The sequence below is a fragment of the Aythya fuligula genome, chromosome Z (assembly GCF_009819795.1).
Source record: "Aythya fuligula isolate bAytFul2 chromosome Z, bAytFul2.pri, whole genome shotgun sequence".
NCBI lineage: Eukaryota > Metazoa > Chordata > Aves > Anseriformes > Anatidae > Aythya > Aythya fuligula.
In genome coordinates, this window is record NC_045593.1 from 68,637,037 (window position 1) to 68,654,835 (window position 17,799).

At 37.8% G+C, this 17,799-nt stretch overlaps 1 protein-coding gene across 4 annotated transcripts in view; it reads left to right on the plus strand.

Moving 5' to 3' along the window:
* Window positions 1-17,799, plus strand: part of BDP1 (B double prime 1, subunit of RNA polymerase III transcription initiation factor IIIB) — a 58,438-nt gene that overhangs the window by 29,890 nt on the left and 10,749 nt on the right. Inside the window, exons 23-36 of one of the 4 annotated variants that reach the window (XM_032206093.1) lie at window positions 1,156-1,271; window positions 1,941-2,160; window positions 2,696-2,877; window positions 5,196-5,409; window positions 6,626-6,840; window positions 7,718-8,108; window positions 9,206-9,322; window positions 10,131-10,167; window positions 12,281-12,364; window positions 12,858-13,083; window positions 14,004-14,158; window positions 14,881-15,019; window positions 15,548-15,719; window positions 16,937-16,997. In XM_032206093.1, coding sequence (XP_032061984.1) covers window positions 1,156-1,271; window positions 1,941-2,160; window positions 2,696-2,877; window positions 5,196-5,409; window positions 6,626-6,840; window positions 7,718-8,108; window positions 9,206-9,322; window positions 10,131-10,167; window positions 12,281-12,364; window positions 12,858-13,083; window positions 14,004-14,158; window positions 14,881-15,019; window positions 15,548-15,719; window positions 16,937-16,997 — 2,329 coding nt within the window. The remainder of the gene's footprint in view (window positions 1-1,155; window positions 1,272-1,940; window positions 2,161-2,695; window positions 2,878-5,195; window positions 5,410-6,625; window positions 6,841-7,717; window positions 8,109-9,205; window positions 9,323-10,130; window positions 10,168-12,280; window positions 12,365-12,857; window positions 13,084-14,003; window positions 14,159-14,880; window positions 15,020-15,547; window positions 15,720-16,936; window positions 16,998-17,799) is intronic. The other 3 variants (XM_032206095.1, XM_032206094.1, XM_032206096.1) reach the window with 3 other exon arrangements.

Below are 17,799 nucleotides of genomic sequence, written 5' to 3' on the forward strand. Positions count from 1 at the left end.
AGGAGTCCAGAAAGCATCAAGAGAAGGCAGAGTATAGCTATTTTTCTGTAAGAGTGAGTTAAGGTTTTATTAATTTTGTAAACTTCAGCTTCACCATTATAGTGCCTGACACTTCTCTACTTTACACAGGTAAATAGTCATATTTACATACACTGTGTGTCTCACAGACACTTTACAAGGCACTGTTAAAGGTACTGAAATCCTTGACAGCCAATATAGTATCAACTCTCTGTATTCATTTTGTGGGTTGCACATGAATCATGTCATGGCTGTCTCTTTGTAGACTCTACTTAAATCTCAAACGTAGCTAAGCTTTATAAGAGTGACTCATTTTTTTTGGAGTGGTTGTAACTCTTTTTATTCTTGAACCCATGCAGAGCTAGCTTGGAATGCTTGTGTGCTGTATTCCCAGAGCAGAGCATGAGCACACTGCCCCTCTTTCGGTGCCACAGTAGTATATCACTCCCAGCTGAGAGAGTTGCTTGTGGTTTGGATTGGTCTATTCTAGACCTTTGTGGCCTGTGAACCATGCATGTACATCTGCTTTGTCCTGCACAAATGCGCAGATTCATAGCTGGTCTGATGCTTTTCTATACTAATGAACCTGTCTCAGACCTGGAGAGATGATGGATGTGTTTGAGCAGTTTCTTTGTGGAACCAGTGTGGCAAATACAGAATTAAAACTAACGAACCCTTCAGAAACTGAGGTTATGTTGTGGTATGTTGGATGTGTCTGTATCGTATGTGAGAGCATCTAAATTTCAAAGGTTTTTCCATTTGCAAAAGTATTTTTTTTCCCTCATGCCTTGTATAATAGAGTTGATTGAATGCTAAATAGAAGAGTGCTACCCACTTGTTTGAGTGCTGTTGATAGTGTTTACGAGCCTAACTGTAGGTAGCCCAGGACTGAAAAGAGCTATGTTCCCACTTGCCTAGAAATTGCATTACGTGCTCAGGAAGATTACTCCCTATAAACATAGCATGATTTCTTTTTTTTTTTTTTTTTTTTTTTTGATTCAAACTGGGAAATTAATGCAGAGATGTACATGTAGTTAGTATTTTTATAAATGCACTTCTGTTTTAAAACCTTGTTTGATTCTCCTTTTTTCTTTGTGCTATGTTGCATAATGTTTTTATTTTTACTGCAAATCGAAGGGTGAAAATGAAGCTGTATTGCATCAAGCAAATGTATTGAGCAATGAGGAACAGACACTGAAAGAAGCGCCTCAGGTGCCGTGTATTTCTGAAAACATACTGCATGAACAAAGCAGGTGAGATTAGAGTTTAGCAAAAATCATATGTGAAAAGTTTTTATTTGTTGCATAATAAGACACTTTTGCAAGAGTCAATTCTTTTGTTCATTTTGAGCTGACTTTCTGTGATGCTTAGGTTTCAATGCCTACAGGCAGCTTTGTCCCATGTTTTCAGAGTACTCTTTTTAATTAAAATGAACTACTTGTCATTGGTTATCTGGCAAGTACTTGATCTTGTGGCTCTTTTGATGAAGCTTTTCTTTTACTGGGTTTGTATTCCATGTACAGTGGTCATACACATAACAGATAAATTTTGGAAAATATTATATTTGTCTTTTATTGATCCCAATGTGCTGTCCTATTTTACTGTCATTCTTGATAAATTATGGGTTTAAGCATGTGTTAGCATGTAGAATCTTTGTTGGTATGCTTAGCAACACAAATTTCTTGGTATTGAAAATGTATTGATAAGTCTTGTTACTCCTCCTTACATGTTAACCAGAACCAAAAATGAGAAATTTGCTTGACAAAATATTTTCTTGATTTTAAGTAGGATACAATGTATTAGAATTTCTAATACTTTTGTGTTGATTCAAAACTTAATGAGTGCAAAAATGCTATTTTCCCTCCCCAACCAAAGTCAAGCAATGCTATTTATTTTCTAAAAAATTTGTTTAAATACACTAGTGCTGAACAATCCACTTCCCAAGAAGGCAAGCTGGGTGCTCTGAAATCAGCACAGCTCATAAGGAATCGATTTCAGAGGGCCAGACCAAACCTAGGAAGAACATACAGTGAAAGAGAATCTCCAGTGGCACACAATCTTGCTGCTCCAATTGAGGAAGAAGCAAATAAAGGAAAAAATCTTCCTGTAGCAGAAGACTCTGAGGAAACTCTTTCCTTAAAAGTGAGAATTCTGTCCAGATATTTCTTACTATACTTTCTGATGCTTGTCTTTGCACCAGCTGTTTTTGAGGCATCTGAATAAGCTGTTCTAAACCTATAAATTAATTTTGGACCGGTGAGAATTACATTCTTGTTTCATACTTGTGCTGTTACAAGAGGTTTTTTTTTAAAATTATGTATTAATGCCACATAATATGTGGGCTTCTGTTACCAAATTTAAAGACCTGTCCTGCTTGTCCTTTAAACTTTGAACATTCAGTCATGTACATTGTAAATGTTTACCTGTAGCACATGCTCCTTTCGCTGGGTTTCTTCTGATCCCCTTGGTGGTTGCTTATGAAAGACTATTGATTCTAGTATATGTTTTATTAAATATCTCCTTTAAACAAACAAGGAGCAGTGATGTATGCCATAAACTGTTTGCTTAAAAACTTTCAAAATTTTGTCTCAAATTGTCTGGATCATAACTTGCAATGCTTTATTTTACAGTTGATCTATTTTGTATTAATATATATATATTTTTTTCCAATTTTAAGGATGACATGGAAAGACTGTTGTTTGTGGGTAATTTGGCCAAGGATGACAGTCTAGACATGAATCCAAAAACTCTGTGGTCAGAAACACTCTATTCCCCTAAAAAATCACCGAATTGCCACAGCAAGGGAGAGCAACATCTAATTACACATCCTATAGGGAACATTCAAGATTCCACCAAAAGGTAAAAATCGCTGTTGACAAAATAAAATGATCTTTAAAAAGCTGGTGTGTTTTTCCACTCGTTTCCATTCAGCACTTGAATTTTTGAAGTGCAGGCTCTGAGCTGTTAGTTCTTAGATGCTATAAGCTGTGAAGGTCACTAGGTGGCATTCTTACGTGATTTAAGAGTTTTTAGCAGATTTGTTCTCAAGGCAATTTTCCTTATAAGAAGGTATTTCACAAGTGGGAGTTTGAGCAAGTAGAGTTTCTGTCTCAATTTCTTACTAATACCCTCTTAGGTGCAGTGCAGTACACATGTGGATCCTTGAAGACTGCAGCGCAACTTGCCCTTACTTATAAATGAGAACATTGATGAGCTTGTTGTCTTCGATGTATTCTTAGTCTCTTCAATTTTTTTTTTTTTTTTCAGGCAGAGAAATTCATGCAATTATGCACAGTGACATGATCCTTTAGGAGGGATGCTTTTTATGTATGTGGCATAGAAAGCAGATAGTGCCATTCACAAACATTCATTTAACAATTGAGTTACATCTTTTGCTCACTATTTACTGATATGGAGCAACCTTGCCTGAGTTCATTTTTCTATTCTCTGAAATCATATCCCACAGTCTTTATGCAAGTGTTCACAAGACAAGGGATTTGTTTGTCTTTTTTGCTTCTGTGATGGGGGGAATTTTGCAGAATCACAGAATGGCTGAGCTTGGCAGGAACCTCTGGAGGCAGTGTGGTCCAACCTCCCAGCTCAAACAGGGCCACATGGAGCAGGTGGCCCGGGACCATGTCCAGATGGCTTTTAAAGATCCAAATCCAAAAGGAGGGAGACTCTACAGCATCTCCAGGCAGCCTGTGCCAGTGCTCAGGCACCCTCACAGTACGGAAGTGTTCCCTGATGTTCAGAGGGAAACTCCTGCGTTTCAGTTTGTCCCGTTTGTCTCTTGTTCTATGACTAGACACCACTGAAAGGAGACTGATTCTTGTCATCTTTGTGGCCATTTGCTGGGGTCTTTCCAGTAAGTCTATGTCTCTCTTGCACTGCAAAGCTCAGAACTGAACCCAGCACTCCAGCTGTGGCATCAACAGTGCTGAGTGAGGGAAAGATCACCTCCCTCCAGCTGATGGCAATATGTCACCTAATGCAGCCAAAGATGCCATGGGCCTTTGCAGGAAGAGCACATCACTGGCTCTTGCTCAACTTAGTGATCACCAGAACCCCCAGGTCCTTCCCTGCCAAGCTACTTTCCAGCTGGGTGGGACCCCAGCCTGTACTGGCTGTTGTTCCTCCCTAGGTGGAGCTTTCCTTTACTGACCTTCATGTGAATCCTGTCAGCCCACTTCTGCAGTGTGTTGAGGTCTGTCTGGATGGCAGCATGACCCTTTGATATATCAGGCACTCCTCCCAGTTTTGTGTCATCTGCAGTTTCGCTGAGGGTAGGCTCTTCTGCATCATTCAGAGATGATAAGCTGGGCTGGACCCTCTGTTGACCCCTGAGATCCAGTCTTAGTTACTGGCCTCCCCTGAAACTGTGCCACTGATCACTGCTTGCAGGGCCCAGCCATTCAGCCAGTTTTCAGGGCATCTCCTCGTCTGCTCATCCAGCCCATAACTTACCAGTCTTTTTATGAGGATATTAGGGAAGAAGTATTGGAAGCCTTGCTGAAGTCATGGTAGACAATATCGTCTGCTTATCATAGAAGGTTGTCAGGTTGGTCAAGCATGACTTCCCTGCTGTGAATCCATGCTAAATTCTCCAAGTCAGCTTCTTGTCATTCATATGTCCATAAATGTTTTCCAGAATTAGTTGTTACATCACTTCGCCAGGAACTGAGGTGAGGCAGACCAGCTGGTAGTTCCCTGGATCTAAAAAGGATCCCCTTTTCTACCTTGCTTAAAAGTATGTTTAAAAGCTCAAGGTTTCTGTCTTACTGATTTGAATGTGCTTGAAGAGATGTGAGAATTTTATCCTATTTAAAAGCAGTAGTACCTTGAGCACTGGAATTCATGCAGATAGCGTTCCTATAGTTGGTTGATGTGGGGAGCCTATGGTAGTATAGCTGAAACTTTACCTAACATCTTAATGATGTTTCCTTCCTGAAAGGTTTTTCTAAAAATAAACAGAAAGGTCCACTACTGCAGAAAAGCAAGTTATATAATTTTTTCATTGTTTTTTATTCCCTTAGTCAAATCGAAATAAGTAAATAAAAATGCAGAATACTTAAATTCATTTCTGGCTGTATGTTCTAAATATTTGATAATGACACAATATCATAGAATGTGTTTTATAATGCATGAGAACTAACAGTTGAAAAATATTTTTGTAGGTCTAGTGTTAATTTAAGTTCTGGAGAAGAAAGTAAACAGTGTGATACAAAACCTTTGCATGAAGCAAGGGAACCACTCACGAACCCACAGCCAAACCTAATGAGAGTTCAGAGAAAAAGAGGTCATCCTGAAGAAAGTAGAAGAGATGAGAACAATGTCAAGATAAGAAATTCAGAAGAGTATTTATTGTTAGAAAAAACAGATGTATCAATGGTAAGTACTGATCGTGAGAGTTTTGAACCAGTTTATACCTCAGCTCTTGTATTCTTAGAACTCATAGATGACAGGAATCCAGTATATGTCTATGAAAGGTTAAAGGAGATACTTTCAGTTTTGTAATTCACCATTGGAAATGATGCTGAATTAATGGACTTAAAATCTAAAAGCTGTGGAACTATTGTCTTAAGTTTTGCAGTTTATATGCAGAAGTTTGCCTTATCATAAATAGTTACTAATGCTGTTGTGAATAAATTTAATGTTTGTTATTCTTTGAGCAATATATTTTAAGGCAGCTTTCTAATATCAAATGCTACCTAAAATCCATATTTTTATAGTAGCATGGATCAACTTTTTAAGTTGATACATAGGTGAACGACATATTCAGACTTTGTTCTATTTGAATTCTCTCTAGTCCTGAGCTAGCCCAGATTGTTTCCTTTTCTGTTACAAGTTGCAGTAAGTGAATCAAGTTTATCTGGTGATTCTTGTTTTTGGGACAGATCACTAAAATCTCTCATTTATTTTAGCCAAGTACCCATAATTGATGGAACTATGCTTACTAATGTGTTTTAAAAAATTACGCATTTTGAGCAGAATTGTGTACTGTTTTCAAGTGACAGTTGTATTCCATCCCAAGTAGCTGTTTTTGTGAGAATAGATACATGTAGAAACTTTGTGAAAGGAAACACTGTAAGTGAGCAAAGTTCTGGGTTTCTTGAAACTACAGTTCCTACAGAGGAAAAAGAGCCTTGATGTAATTCTGCTTAATAGAATATTGCTTAGGGTATATTTCTGTGTGTGATTGAATAACACTTAAACTCCATTCTGCAATAGTTTTTTCTTCCCAGTTGGTTCCCAGGGCAGACAAAATAACTTTTCCTTCCCTCATGTTGTTCTCTAAAATAAATAAGTAGTTTCAGAAAACGTAAAGTAATTCATCTTTCCAGTTGAAGTTTTGCTGCTTGTGATAAGATGAGCATGGACTTGGTATGTTATTTAGTACCAGTGGGAAATTCAGGCATCATAGATAACACTATCTAATGACAATTCTACTTTAAGCAATGAAGAAAAAAAAGACATCCTAAACTATCAGGTTACAGCTGAGCATAGGTTCAAGAACTTTAACCTTTGTTTATTAAATTTTCTGTTACCAAAACCAGTTTAAAAATATGTGGCAATTAATATGATAGCGATTGTCTCTTCTGTTCAGCAGAGCTCTAGTAACATAGTGGAAGCAGCATCCTTCCCAGAGGCTACAGGAAAACATGATTTTATAGACTCTATTGAAGAAGCATCCTGTAAAAGAATCAGGCAGAATAGTAGATTCCAGTCTCCAGAGGTGTCATCAGAGAGTGAGAACCAAGTAGAAAAAGATGACTTTCAACCTTCTACATCTCAGCAAAAAAATTCAGACGATCTTACAAGGTAAAACAGCTGATTTCAGCTTGTAATCTAAACTGATTTTTATTTTTTTTTGGCTTTAGACCTTGATTAGTAGCCATAGTTTTGAAGTGTGTGAGAGAGAAAATGAGGAGGTGAGGAAGATAGGGGGAAGAGGGAACACGTGCAGGATATCAGTACTTCTGTTTTCCATTTGAATCATGTCAGATGCCTTTTTACCCTGTCTGCACACTCATTAAATGAACATAGCCAGCACATCCACCAACCTACTCCAGGGTCTACCTTGATCTCAACAGAAATTCCTGATTTTAAAAGAGGATGACCCATCCTAGGGAAAAAGGGACCATGGGATTTGCTGAAGGAAAAACCACTGGAAGTTCCATTTGCTAGTATTTTGTTTCCTTTCCCCACCAGCTGACAATAGAAGCTGTTCTGGGGCAGAGGGGAATTTGGAATTACTTTTGGTTCCTAAAGTGGTCACATCCATCATTTTGAGGATGGAAACAGTAACTAGCTGATGCAAAGGATTACTGTCTAAGAATTAAGAACAGATAATTAGTTATCATCTAACAGTTTTACTTTCTAGGCATTAGATAACTAAAATTTCAGTTTAGGTTTCCTAGTGCAGTATTAGCAACAGAGAACTAGAAATGTTCTTATGATTTAAAAAGCACACAACTTCCAAGTCGCTGAAAATGAAATTAATATATATCTGTTTCTAATGAAAGAATTGTGTATCTTGTAAACTTCATTATGCAACTTTTCAGCACTCTGAAACTGTGATCCTTTTCTATTAATTGAGCTTGTTTTTATTTAAGGTGCTTTTTGGGGGGAGGGGAACAGGAGGGGAGAAGTCTTAGACTTCATTATTTTTTAAACATGCTCTTGTTCTGTGCTCTAGAAGGCAGTCTAGGAGGTCATTGAAACAGACAGCACTACCAAAGCATGGCTTGGAGCGACGAACTGCTTCATCTCTTGCTTCTGAATGTGATGCTGATTGCTGTGAGAAGGGGAATCAAAGACAAGAAGTTAAGCAGAGTGTTACTAGAGGCAAAAGTACGAAAACTGCTCATAGGAAGAAACCTGGAAAGGAACACAGAAGTTCAAAGATAACCTTAGTGACTCTACGGGCTTCTCAAGAGGAGGAAGAGGAGGAGACAGATGACTTTGAGCCTGATGATGAGGATGAATGTTTTGCACCAGAGGAAGTAAACAAAGCTCCAGTGTTTGTTCCTGTTGGTCTTCGATCTCCTGAACCTGTTCCCATTCAGATAGAGGAAACCATGGAGGAGGTATGATGTAGCTGTGTTCTGTGTATGTACATTTGTATTGATTGTTCAAACAGAAGCCTTTATTCTAATACCTGCTACTACTTGGTGGTGGTTTTATCCCAATTTAGTTTACTTCATTAAGAATAGTTTTGACAGTGGCAGGGATGTTTGGTTGACACAGGTATTTGGTTTTAAATGAATTACGAATTAGTGTAATTTTATTATTTTTGCCTATCTCATGTTTTCTTGCCTTTTTGCAAATCTGTTTATCCAACCAGTTCCATTCATCCTTCAGGTCATCATTACTGCTTCTTTTCTTTCACTCCAATTCTCACTTTTCCTTCCTACTACTAATCTTCTTCCTCTCTTCTGTTGAAATCCTGCTTTTTTGCATCCTGAATTAATCACGTTATTTCTTGCTCAGGGTGAAACAGCAAGAGAGTTTAAAGCTCAGTCAAAACACTATGGGAAACTCTAGAATAATAATGGAGAGCAAAGGTGTTTCAGGGAAAGTTTTACGGTATCAAAGATTTCCATTTCAATGATGTGGAATATATTAGGTTTGAGAATAGTCATCAAGTTACCTGGTTTAACACACAGATGTCTTGAATACTTGGATATGATTAGATACCTGAAGACTCAGCTGTTTGCAGATTTAAATAGTTCAGTGGAAAATAGTAAAAGTGGAAGCTTTGCAAACTATGTAGATTAAGCAGTGATTTTCATAAGAATTTCTCTGCCAGTACCGTAACCTCTCGGCCAAATTTCAAGTTCTTGTTTCTGAAACTGTGAAATGTGTGAGGTTCTCAGTATAAGTACAGTGCCAGAGACGAGAAAAAAAAATACAGGTAAAATGATATGTATGTGTGTACATGTATATTCCCCAATCTTACATTAGAAAATATTACATAGAAAAAAGGTAGAACTGATTTTTTTTCCCTGAACACTTAAAACCTGAAGAAGTAAGAAAACCAATAAAACCCATTTGATTTTTGAGAGGTATCTCACTAGATGTTCAATATCAGCTAAGTCTATACGTTATATAAAAGAACAAAGGCATTTGATGGATTTTCTTTTGGGGCTGATGAACTGAAATGTTTATCAAATTATTTTTACAGCTGGATATATCTGTGAATATCCCAGATGTGCAGGTGGCTACAGATGTAGAAACTCTCTCTCATATAACTGTCCAGCCAGTGATCCAGAGGGAGGAAAAAGCAAACACCTCACCAACTGTAAGAACGTCTCGTTTAATTTCATTGTAGATACAAAGCTATGTGGCTACCACCATAGAATCATGTCATAGAATCATAGAATGGCTCGGGTTGGAAGGGACCTCAAAGATAATCTATTTTCAAACTGTTGGCTGTAGGCAGGGATGCCAACCACTGGATCAGGTTCCCCAGGGCCTCATCCAACCTAGTCTTTAACACCTTCAGGGATGGGGCATCCACAGCCTCCCTGGGCAACCTGTTCCAGTGCCTCACCACCCTCTGTGTGAAGAATTTCCTCCTAGACTCTAATCTAAATCTCCCTTCTTTTAATTTAAAAACATTCCCCCTTGTCCTGTCATTATCTGCCTCCATCTTTTTAAGTTCCCTTCACATACTGAAAAGTTGGAGTGAGGTCACCCTGGAGCCTTCTCTTCTGTAGGCTGAACAGCCTCAACTCTCTCAATCTTCCATCATAGGAGAGGAGCTCTAGCCCCTGGGTCATCTTTGTGGCCCTACTCTGAATACACTTTAACAGGTCCGCATCCTTCTTGTGCTGGGGGCCCCAGACCTGGATGCTGTACTCTAAGTGAGGCCTCACAAGGGCAGAGTAGCAGGGGACAATCACCTCCCTTGACCTGCTGATAATGGAAAACTGTAAAATATTATCAGTATTTAAAATACAATTTTAAAGCCAGGGTAACCTTTGGGCAGAGAATTAACGATTATATTAGATTAAAATTGCAGACTCATTTTATATCTTTTCTCTTTATATCTATTATCTTTATATCTTTATTTATATCTTTGATGTGTTTTTTCTTTTTTATTTAAGGAAGCAACCATAAACGAAAATCCAGAAGTGGACAAAGGTAGATATGAAATGAATTTGTTCATGTCTTCCCCATTGCTACTAATAAGCAGTTATTATTGCAGGAAGTTCATTTATTGTAGGAAAAATGCTCATGAAATGCTGCATGCTTGGATATTTTGGAGGAGACTTAAACAATTTGCTTTCTTACTGTTCTTTATCAAGTAGATAAACCAAGCACTGCGAACTTCTGTTTCTCAGGGTCAGAATGCGCATTTTTTGTGTCCCATGTATGCTTTCCATGCTGCAGTTAGCTGTACGTGGGAGAAGAGGAAACTTTAGAAATGCTTACTTACAACTTAACCTGGTGTGTGACCAAATGATAAAAAATTAGGTAGATTCATAGGTTTGTCATCACTATGGTCTCTGACTTTAATATCCTAGACTGTTAAGCTAGTATAGTGAAAGAGTGTCGTGGTTTAACCCGGCTGGCAGCTAAACACCACGCAGCCGTTCGCTCACCCTCCCCCCTCCCTCTCTGGGACGGGGGAGAGAAATGGAAAGTGAAGCCCGTGAGTTGAGATAAAGACAGTTTAATAAGACAGGAAAATAATAATAACAAAATAATAATAACAATAATAACAATAATGTTACAATGGTGATAATAGGAAAGTAATAATAATATGTACAAACAAGTGATGCACAATGCAATTGCTCACCACCCGCTGACCGATGCCCAGCTTAACCCCGAGCAGTCCGGTCCCCTCCCCCCAGCTAGCCACCCCTATATATTGTTTAGCATGACGTCAGATGGTATGGAATACCCCTTTGGCTAGTTTGGGTCACCTGTCCTGGGTCTGTCCCCTCCCAGCTCTTACTGCACCCCCAGCCTGCCTGTTGGCAGGACAGAGCAAAAGGCTGAGATGTCCTTGGCTTGGTATAAGCACTGCTCTGCAACAATTAAAACATCGGGGTGTTATCAGCACTCTTCTCATCCTAAGCCAAAACACAGCATTCCACCAGCTACTAGGAAGAAAATTAATTCTGTTCTAACTGAAACCAGGACAAAGAGTAACCACAGCCTTCCAGAAGAAAATATTCTTTCCATGTGAGATATGTTGCTCTTACAGATCTATTGTTTTTTAGAATAGATTTCACTTTGAAATTTAAATACATTGTCAGTCTTTCTGAAGAGAAATTAAAATTTAATGGGTTGCCATCATAGTTGAATAAGGGAAAGTCTGCTATGCTCCTTTGATTTACTTCAGTACAATTGTTTTGGAGGATGGAAATGGTTTGTTTTATACGACCGGTTAGTTATAGCTGAAGGGATGTATTCTGGGTAGAGATTAGGAAACAGGGATTTAAACTGAGATATGGATTAATGCTACAGGTTATTTTACAGGCTATATTACAGGTTATATTTTTACAGCTTATATTACAGGATTTATGCAATTAAACTGGTTCCTCTTTCTTTTCCATTTATGGTGGGTGGGTTGACCAGGGTTGGCTGTGAAATGCACACCAAGCCACTTTGTCAATCTTCCTCCTCAACTGAACAGTGGGAGAAAATGGAAAAGCATATGGGTTGAGATATAGACAGGGAGATCACTTACCAGAACAGACTCAACTTAGGAAAAAATAATTTATTTTATTGCCATCAAAAGTGGATGTGGGTGGTTAGAAGTAGAGAAAAAGACTAAAACACATCATCCTGGCACACCCCGCCATCCTACCCTTCCCCAGGCTCAGCATCAGTCCTTCGCTCCTGACTTGCCACTCCCTACCCTACCTGGGAGGAGGTGACAGGGGTTGTGGTCAGTTCTTAACACTTTGCCCCTGCTACACCTTCCTCCTCACACATTTCCTCTGGTATGGGGCCCTTCCCATTGGTTACAGTCCTTCAGGAACAGCTACTAATACAGGATCCAGGATAAGCCTGTTCTACTATGTCCTCCGTGGGCTATATAGTTCCTTCAGGTAATATCCTTCAGGGAATATTGAATTTAGTGGGAATTGCCATCTGTCAGTGAGTATCTTGAGCCATAAATGGCAACAATTTAAAAATGCATTCTGCGATGTATTGATGATAGTGTCAAATGTTTTTTTGAATACAGGTAAGTATAATATAAATATACTTGTGACTTTTAACCTGTGTGTGAACAACTTTGCAGGAATTAATGATGGAAGCACTGAAGCTGCCATGACTTTACTTGCAATGGGTGATCCAATGTTCCAGTTAAAAACAAGCACTGAAGGTATGATCTGATTTGAGACAAAGCCTTCCTTGTGCTTTCTGGGTCCGTGCTTCTTCCCCATGCTGCTGCATAGCAAGCATTCAGGAGTCTTTTATGCATTTTGTTCTGTTGAATTGTAACACGTGTAGTGAGACTAAGCAATGCAGCTTGGCTGGAAAAAGCAAGGCACCTTACTGGATACTACGAACTGCATCACTGTGCTAGAAAGATGTTTCGAGAGCTGTTTAAAGAAGGACATGCTTGAATTAATCTATGTTGGTCACATAAATTGAACAAAAGAGAGGATCCAAGCTTAAATGAGCATAGGTATCAGAGATCTTTCCAGGCCTTTAAATTGGAACATAGCTTCCCAAGTAGCTGTAACCTGAAATTACGTTTTCAGTCTAGTTTTTGGTAGACTTTTACACAGAATTTATTGTCAGCTTTCATTGGTTGAATATTAATTTCTGTCTTTTAAGTTATGCTCTTCTATTTTGTTTATTGTTCTAACCAGAATGGACACAGATGTTACCAACTCAAGATGAATTGAACTTGTCCAGTAGCCTTGTGACCCACGATTACTCTGAGCAAAATAGGACTTCTGATCAGTACTTAGTTTCTTCAGCCTCTTACACCAAGAATTTGGTCCTTTGTGACGATGGAAGCAACATTAATGTAGAGGATCAAAGCACTGATGCAGGAGCAGGTGTTGAAGAATATTGTGAGAAAAATGCTATCAGGTTCAATTAGTACCTTAATTAATATTTTTATTTTTTGATTAAATTACTTTAGGAAGAGATCCTATAGCACTGCTTATGTTTGTGATATAATATGGGAAATGCCTCTTGCATTTCTCTTATGATTTTTGAGATGTTGATATGTGATTTGGAGACTGTAGAACTTTTTCTTAGCTTCTGAAATTATGCTTATGTTGAGGAGGGAAGAATGTGAGAACTTCATTGGTATGGATTGCTGCTAATTACCAAGCCCATTTTCCCAAAGTACTTTATGGCTAATTAGCCCAAGGCAAATTGCTTATGTGTCAGTGCTGCTCTGTACTCTACATTTAGAGCAAATGAATGTCAAGGAACTATTTGATCTTTTATCATCATGTCTTCTAGTTTTGTTAAAATATTTGCAAACGTTGAAATAGCTTGATGGAACAGCTTTTCAGAAAAATCTGGTAGTGAACATGTTCCTTTATTTGGAAGACTGTAACTTGTTGACTGCTTGAACACACTATCAGATTATACAATTCTGAAAAAATTATAATCAGAGATTTTGATTTCAAATTAGGTGGTTCTTTCACTATATTATTAGCCAGAACTTAATTTCATACGATCAGTGTTATATTGCTGATGGTCTCACATTTTTTCCATATTTCATCTGTTTCTGTAGATAGAGAACATACTAGTTTGTAGTAAACTTGTGTGCTCCAATTCCCAGTGTAGATGATCTTTATTTTTTTGTTGTTCTGCCAAATAGCCTTCGTGCCTTCACTGACAGTTATAGTCTGTATTTCATCTGTTCATTTTCTCATCTACTACACCTCTCCTATCTCTTCTCTGTGCAATGATCTTTGCTGAAAACACTGATTTTATCACATAGTTCTTGATTTTTGACAGCTAGCAATGTTGATGGCATTTCTTTTTACCTGTAGTAATAGCCCTCTGCCGATGGTGAATCAGAGACTGAGAAGAGGCAGACTCCTGAAGCCTCAGCCAAACCTTGGAGTATTGAGGTCTAATGAAAACATACTTCAGGAGCCACTTAATACAAATGTAGTTGTGGAACAGCTGGACCAAGTTCAAAGTGGTAAGCCCGTTTCTTTTCCTAGGGTTTTGAAATAGTTTCTTCTAATGGATTCATGTCTGTAAAACAAAACTAGGCTGAAGGTATTTTTCACTTCTGCTCACATTCACAGATTGTGGATCACTGCTTTAACAACAGACAAGTTTATGATATGGTTTTATACAACACCAAATAAAATGAAATCTCAGTAGCAATTACTCGTCTGGCAATGACAGAAATACTGTACAGTACATTGTACTTTTTTTTCCTGTTGTTACTGTCTTTCCCTTCCACTAAAGGCAGAAGGGGAGATATACAGAATAGTTTCTATATTCTTCAAGCAATTACAGAAAAATGGTGGTCTGTAGGGTGTTCAAATTTTTAATTATATTCATACCACTGGCAAAAAAGAAACCACAAAATACTAAGGCAAGTTGAATCATGTGTATATATATCATTTACATTAATGGTAACCCGTGTATACAGACCAGCAAAATTTTTACTATGGTTTTTGCATAACTTGTGTGTGTATACACTTTATGTACACACTAAAAGAATAGATTTTATAGTGCAATTATATGCACATGTCAGTATTTTTAATAGACAAAAGCTTATATGTAAAAATAATATACAAGAAACTACACAATTTTTCTGTGTATGTATATATATACACATGAATAAGTGTAAATATACATATATACAAGTGCATGTATAAATATTTATAAAATAATATTTATATATCTTAGAGTCTACAGAGCTGAGAAGTACTGCAGAAATGCAGGGGGTGGAACTAGAACTGCTCAGACCAACTGCAAGTGATCCTTCAATTCTTCATAATTTTGCAACTAGTATGGAACTTGTCAAACAAATGAACAAAACAGAGAGGTAGGAAGAAATCATCAGTTAGTATTTGATTTCATTTCTAGAGTCTTATAAAATAAGCAGTTTTGTAATACATCTGTGATGGAAATTATATGCTTACAGATAATGCACAGAAGCTTAGTTTGTCATTTTACTTCTAAGGCTTTTCTATATTGTCTTGCAACTTCTGGAGGTAAAACGTTAATTTGTGTTCGCTGTTTCAGTATTTGGTAATTACTTTGCTAATTAATTGTCTCCCAGAAAACTGTGTCTGAAAGGAAATGTTAAGCAGCTGATCAATTTGGAAATGTTAATAAGCTTGTAAGACTACATGCTTGGTCATGCCTTTAGTAGTAAAGTTTCAATTAGTGGTGTTGGGCTTTTTGCTGAAGAACTTTATGTAGACTTATTTAAAGATTATGCGTTTTCTGTAGTAGAAGTATGTAATTTTCAAACAGGTGCTCTGTTTCTCTGTATGTAAGCTTCGCATTAAATGCATAATTATGCAGAATTCAGCCTTGGTTTCTAACTAACTAGGTATGTATCTTACAGAACAGAGAAGGAGATGAGAGATGATTGTAGGACTTCAGGGAATTTATCACCAATATATAAGAAATCTCACCTTGGACTAGAGGATTATCTGAATCAAAGTTCTGTGGATGGACTTACCATGCAAAATCCTTGTCCTGCTGAGCACAGCGTCTGTACAATCAACTTTGCTCAGGTAAATAATTTAATTACAGTCTGGAAGTGCCCCTTTTCTCAAACTCTAGAAGAAGAGGTTTCCAGTACAAATGTCTTCACCCATTTTACAGACCTGGTAGGTCAGCTGGTGAATGAAACCCCTCTTTATTTTTTTTCATGGGGATAATCAAAGTTAATCATTCAGGCAAACCCCGTCTTTGCAAGCCTCAGTTTTTAGGGTTTCAGCAATAAGTGATAAATTTTAGAAAAATTTTGAGGATTTTTGAAAAAGAGTTTTGATGGAAGAAGTTACCTAAGACTCCTGTATTCATTCACTCTGGCCTCTTGCTGTTACTTTTTTTTTTTTTTTAATTAAAACTATGTTCTGCTGGACTCACTACATTTTCATTGTCCCCTTCATTTGCTTTGCTTAAAACAAGTTTTGTGTAAATTGACCCCCATCCTTCGTTCTACTCTTTTCCATTTATTTCGAAACATAACTTTTACATTTTCTATTTGACCGCAGTAATGTATGTATTCCACATCCATTGCTTTGCACTGGTTTGTGTATCCCAATTCTAGCATATTTGTGCTAGAGAAATATCATATTTCTTCATGAGAGAGATTCATTGTCAGTTCACTCAAGGTTTCTAGTGTTGCTCGGTACCAGTGTTCATGTACTTAAAGTGGAATAGCTGATGGGTAGTAGCTTGTTTCCACAGTGCAATCTGTAGATGTATCAAGACCCATCTAAGGTTAGAACAGGGTACAAAGACTTAGCTTATATTGGACTGGCAGAGAGTGTGGGAGGAGGCAGCTTGTAGTAGAGTATTCCTGTTCTTAGCAAAGGTGCATGCTATAAAAGACGAAGTGTAGGTATGTTGCAGAGCTTAGTGAATGTCTTTGGCACACAGTGGTTTTGTAGTGGTTGGGGGAATTCATGTTCTTAGTGCCACTGAGCAATTTGTTGTGTGAGTCATCAGTGACAGTTGTGCTGTAGGAAGTATAAATTTATTTCAACAAACTATCAATACAGTGAGCTGCATATGAATTATATATTGCCCAAGTGTTTCTTGTCCTTGACAGGCTAGTATCCTTCACCCTAGATTAGCTAGAAATAAAACTTGACAAAATGTAATTATGATGATGTCATTAGATTTTCTGGCTCTTCATTTGACATGTTTTGTTTGTTTCTTCTTTTCTAGAGTTATTTCTCAGACTTACCAACCTGTTTTATTTCAAATATTTTATTTCTAGAATGAAACGTGTGCTCAGGATTGTCAACAGCCATGTGTAAGCAGCACAGAAGAGACTTCAGGTAGCATGTGCTCATATTTTAAGTCAGCAAAACTCCACACTTGTGTATGTTGCAGTTATGCAAAGATGAATCAACAAAATGAAAATGTTTTTTTATTGACATAGTTAAACAATCTACTTCATAAGCAAAAAAAAGAATGCACAGCATAGTGCCATTCCCCACCCTATCATTATGTTTCATTAACACAAACTAGACTTGGGAACTTTTGGAATGGCACCCTAAGTTTAAATAACAATGGAAGGGGAGTTTCTTGCTCTTTCCTCCCTGCAAGGAGATCCTACTGCTTACCACTGCTGGGTTTAGCACTTATTAAAGCATGTTATGAGCCTCTGATTGACTCACTTGCCAAATGTGAAGGTGGTGGAGGGAGAGAACTTGTGTAGTTTTCCACCGGTTTAGTGAACTGTAGTGAGCTCATGGAATTGTCAAGTGGATGCCAGTGTCACAGTTGTGTTGGGTGGGTGGACTGGACTGTGCAAGTCCAAGCAAGTGAAAAAGGAGAGGGGAAGAAAATGGAAGAAAACAGAATTCCCTCTTTACCTGGCAATCAGCTGCTAAATGATTAAAAGTGGTGAAAGGTACCAAGGTAATGGTTGCATGTTGTTAAAACAAATTGAAATGGAGCTGGTTTGGAACCAATAGATGGCTAAGGTATGAGAAAATTAGTGTCAGAAACCCAGAATAATTTCTTCATATGCAGATTGCAGTCTTCCTGCCAAACTCCTGAGCATGTGCAAAAACTCTAGGGTTAATATTTCTTTTTAGGGGTCTGTCATTATGCTTATAAGGGTCTTGGAACAGA